This window comes from Salmo salar, unplaced genomic scaffold, assembly GCF_965601325.2.
Source record: "Salmo salar unplaced genomic scaffold, fSalSal1 ptg000721l, whole genome shotgun sequence".
NCBI lineage: Eukaryota > Metazoa > Chordata > Actinopteri > Salmoniformes > Salmonidae > Salmo > Salmo salar.
The window spans coordinates 40,001-45,000 of record NW_027675475.1 but is presented as its reverse complement, the minus strand read 5'-3'; the positions used below and the strand labels follow the sequence as shown (position 1 = coordinate 45,000).

General features: G+C 53.4%; 1 protein-coding gene across 1 annotated transcript in view; it reads left to right on the top strand.

Annotated features, from left to right (window-relative positions):
- LOC106594146 (DNA topoisomerase 3-alpha) overlaps window positions 1-5,000 on the top strand; it is a 58,371-nt gene that overhangs the window by 15,348 nt on the left and 38,023 nt on the right. The window contains exons 9-10 of the mRNA XM_082972498.1: window positions 2,014-2,088; window positions 2,348-2,430. Of these exons, the coding sequence (XP_082828624.1) occupies window positions 2,014-2,088; window positions 2,348-2,430 (158 nt within the window). The remainder of the gene's footprint in view (window positions 1-2,013; window positions 2,089-2,347; window positions 2,431-5,000) is intronic.

Below are 5,000 nucleotides of genomic sequence, written 5' to 3'. Positions count from 1 at the left end.
GTCTGTCTGCAGTGGTCTACCAGATCTGTATGGAGGTAGGAGGGGGGTCTGTCTGTCTAGTGGTCTACCAGATCTGTATGGAGGTAGGAGGGGGGTCTGTCTGTCTAGTGGTCTACCAGATCTGTATGGAGGTAGGAGGGGGGTCTGTCTGTCTAGTGGTCTACCAGATCTGTATGGAGGTAGGAGGGGGGTCTGTCTGTCTAGTGGTCTACCAGATCTGTATGGAGGTAGGAGGGGGGTCTGTCTGTCTAGTGGTCTACCAGATCTGTATGGAGGTAGGAGGGGGGTCTGTCTGTCTAGTGGTCTACCAGATCTGTATGGAGGTAGGAGGGGGGTCTGTCTGTCTGTCTAGTGGTCTACCAGATCTGTATGGAGGTAGGAGGGGGGTCTGTCTGTCTAGTGGTCTACCAGATCTGTATGGAGGTAGGAGGGGGGTCTGTCTGTCTGTCTAGTGGTCTACCAGATCTGTATGGAGGTAGGAGGGGGGTCTGTCTGTCTGTCTAGTGGTCTACCAGATCTGTATGGAGGTAGGAGGGGGGTCTGTCTGTCTAGTGGTCTACCAGATCTGTATGGAGGTAGGAGGGGGGTCTGTCTGTCTAGTGGTCTACCAGATCTGTATGGAGGTAGGAGGGGGGGTCTGTCTGTCTAGTGGTCTACCAGATCTGTATGGAGGTAGGAGGGGGGTCTGTCTGTCTAGTGGTCTACCAGATCTGTATGGAGGTAGGAGGGGGGTCTGTCTGTCTGTCTAGTGGTCTACCAGATCTGTATGGAGGTAGGAGGGGGGTCTGTCTGTCTAGTGGTCTACCAGATCTGTATGGAGGTAGGAGGGGGGTCTGTCTGTCTAGTGGTCTACCAGATCTGTATGGAGGTAGGAGGGGGGTCTGTCTGTCTGTCTAGTGGTCTACCAGATCTGTATGGAGGTAGGAGGGGGGTCTGTCTGTCTAGTGGTCTACCAGATCTGTATGGAGGTAGGAGGGGGGTCTGTCTGTCTGTCTAGTGGTCTACCAGATCTGTATGGAGGTAGGAGGGGGGTCTGTCTGTCTGTCTAGTGGTCTACCAGATCTGTATGGAGGTAGGAGGGGGGTCTGTCTGTCTAGTGGTCTACCAGATCTGTATGGAGGTAGGAGGGGGGTCTGTCTGTCTAGTGGTCTACCAGATCTGTATGGAGGTAGGAGGGGGGTCTGTCTGTCTAGTGGTCTACCAGATCTGTATGGAGGTAGGAGGGGGGTCTGTCTGTCTAGTGGTCTACCAGATCTGTATGGAGGTAGGAGGGGGGGTCTGTCTGTATGGAGGTAGGAGTAGGGGTCTGTATGGGGGTAGGAGGGGGGGTCTGTCTGTATGGAGGTAGGAGGAGGGGTCTGTATGGGGGTAGGAGGGGGGGTCTGTCTGTATGGAGGTAATAGGAGGGGTCTGTATGGGGGTAGGAGGGGGGGTCTGTCTGTATGGAGGTAGGAGGAGGGGTCTGTATGGGGGTAGGAGGGGGGGTCTGTCTGTATGGAGGTAGGAGGAGGGGTCTGTATGGGGGTAGGAGGGGGGGTCTGTCTGTATGGAGGTAGGAGGAGGGGTCTGTATGGGGGTAGGAGGGGGGGTCTGTCTGTATGGAGGTAGGAGGAGGGGTCTGTATGGGGGTAGGAGGGGGGGGTCTGTCTGTATGGAGGTAGGAGGAGGGGTCTGTATGGGGGTAGGAGGGGGGGTCTGTCTGTATGGAGGTAGGAGGAGGGGTCTGTATGGGGGTAGGAGGGGGGGGTCTGTCTGTATGGAGGTAGGAGGAGGGGTCTGTATGGGGGTAGGAGGGGGGGTCTGTCTGTATGGAGGTAGGATGGGGGGGGGTTATTACTAATGTCAGACGTTTAGAGGTGGCTTATAGTAGAGAAATGAACATTTAAAACAGCTCTGGTGGACATTCCTACAGTCAGCATGCCAGTTACACCAGATTTTGATGGTGATTTATTGAACTAATCTAAGTGCTACAGTGAAGATGATGATGATGGGGGTAATAACCTGAATTCCTAGGATCCCATAGCAACCGTCACCTCGGTAACCAGTAAACCCAAAAGCAAGTGGAGGCCGCTGCCCCTGGACACAGTGGTGAGGCCATACGCCCTATCTATCTATCTATCTATCTATCTATCTATCTATCTATCTATCTATCTATCTATCTATCTATCTATCTATCTATCTATCTATCTATCTATCTATCTATCTATCTATCTATCTATCTATCTATCTATCTATCTATCTATCTATCTATCTATCTATCTATCTATCTATCCATAAACACACTGACACACACTCACTTCCTGTCTATTGACCAATGGTCTGCCTGTGTTGTTGTCTGGTCCAATAGGAAATGGAGAAGCTGGTTTCCAGGAAGTTGAGAATCGGCGCCAAAGAGACCATGAAGATCGCTGAGAAACTATACACACAGGGGTGAGGGTTTCCCCTAATCCCTAGTCCCTAAACCCTAGTCCCTAAACCCTAGTCCCTAAACCCTAGTCCCTAAACCCTAGACCCTAAACCCTAGACCCTAGTCCCTAAACCCTAGACCCTAAACCCTAGACCCTAAACCCTAGACCCTAGTCCCTAAACCCTAGACCCTAGTCCCTAGTCCCTACTTCTTAGACCCTAAACCCTAGTCCCTAGTCCCTACTTCTTAGACCCTAGTCCCTAAACCCTAGTCCCTAAACCCTAGTCCCTAAACCCTACTCCCTAAACCCTAGACCCTAAACCCTAGTCCCTAAACCCTAAACCCTAAACCCTAGACCCTAAACCCTAGTCCCTAGTCCCAAACCCTACTCCCTAAACCCTAGACCCTAGTCCCTAAACCCTAGACCCTAGTCCCTAAACCCTAGACCCTAAACCCTAGACCCTAAACCCTAGACCCTAGACCCTAGTCCCTAAACCCTACTCCCTAAACCCTAGACCCTAGTCCCTAAACCCTAGTCCCTAAACCCTAGTCCCTAAACCCTAGTCCCTAAACCCTAGACCCTAGACCCTAAACCCTAGACCCTAGTCCCTAAACCCTACTCCCTAAACCCTAGACCCTAGTCCCTAAACCCTAGACCCTAAACCCTAGACCCTAGACCCTAAACCCTACTCCCTAAACCCTAGTCCCTAAACCTTAGACCCTAAACCCTAGTCCCTAGTCCCTACTTCTTAGACCCTAAACCCTACTCCCTAAACCCTAGACCCTAAACCCTACTCCCTAAACCCTAGACCCTAAGCCCTAGACCCTACTCACTAAACCCTAGACCCTACTCACTACACACAAGACCCTACTCCCTAAACCCTACTCCCTAGACCCTACTCCCTAAACCCTACTCCCTAGACCCTACTCCCTAGACCCTACTCCCTAAACCCTACTCCCTAAACCCTACTCCCTAAACCCTACTCCCTAGACCCTACTCCCTAAACCCTACTCCCTAAACCCTACTCCCTAGACCCTACTCCCTAGACCCTACTCCCTAGACCCTACTCCCTAAGCCCTAGACCCTACTCCCTAAACCCTTGACCCTAGTGGGGGACGTTAGTGGTTAGTGGGGGACGTTAGTGGGGGACGATAGTGGAGGACGTTAGTGGGGGACGTTAGTGGAGGACGTTATTGGTTAGTGGGGGACGTTAGTGGGGGACGTTAGTGGGGGACGTTAGTTGAGGACGTTAGTGGTTAGTGGGGGACGTTAGTGGAGGACGTTAGTGGTTAGTGGGGGACGTTAGTGGAGGACGTTAGTGGGGGACGTTAGTGGTTAGTGGGGGGACGTTAGTGGGGGATGTTAGTGGGGGACGTTAGTGGTTAGTGGGGGACGTTAGTGGAGGACGTTAGTGGGGGACGTTAGTGGGGGACGTTAGTGGGGGACGTTAGTGGAGGGCGTTAGTGGGGGGACGTTAGTGGGGGACGTTAGTGGAGGACGTTAGTGGAGGACGTTAGTGGGGGACGTTAGTGGTTAGTGGGGGACGTTAGTGGGGGACGTTAGTGGAGGACGTTAGTGGGGGACGTTAGTGGGGGACGTTAGTGGTTAGTGGGGGACGTTAGTGGGGGACGTTAGTGGGGGACGTTAGTGGTTAGTGGAGGACGTTAGTGGGGGACGTTAGTGGTTAGTGGGGGACGTTAGTGGTTAGTGGGGGACGTTAGTGGAGGACGTTAGTGGTTAGTGGGGGACGTTAGTGGAGGACGTTAGTGGAGGACGTTAGTGGAGGACGTTAGTGGGGGACGTTAGTGGGGGACGTTAGTGGGGGACGTTAGTGGTTAGTGGGGGACGTTAGTGGTTAGTGGGGGACGTTAGTGGGGGACGTTAGTCGTTAGTGGGGGACGTTAGTGGAGGACGTTAGTGGTTAGTGGGGGACGTTAGTGGAGGACGTTAGTGGTTAGTGGGGGACGTTAGTGGAGGACGTTAGTGGTTAGTGGGGGACGTTAGTGGTTAGTGGGGGACGTTAGTGGGGGACGTTAGTGGGGGACGTTAGTGGTTAGTGGGGGACGTTAGTGGTTAGTGGGGGACGTTAGTGGAGGACGTTAGTGGTTAGTGGGGGACGTTAGTGGAGGACGTTAGTGGTTAGTGGGGGACGTTAGTGGGGGACGTTAGTGGAGGACGTTATTTGGGGACGTTAGTGGGGGACGTTAGTGGTTAGTGGGGGACGTTAGTGGTTAGTGGAGGACGTTAGTGGGGGACGTTAGTGGGGGACGTTAGTGGTTAGTGGGGAACGTTAGTGGAGGACGTTAGTGGGGGACGTTAGTGGTTAGTGGGGGACGTTAGTGGGGGACGTTAGTGGGGGACGTTAGTGAGGGACGTTAGTGGGGGATGTTAGTGGTTAGTGGGGGACGTTAGTGGGGGACGTTAGTGGTTAGTGGGGGACGTTAGTGGGGGACGTTAGTGGTTAGTGGGGGACGTTAGTGGGGGACGTCAGTGGGGGACGTTAGTGGGGGACGTTAGTGGTTAGTGGGGGACGTTAGTGGAGGACGTTAGTGGGGGACGTTAGTGGGGGACGTTAGTGGAGGACGTTAGTGG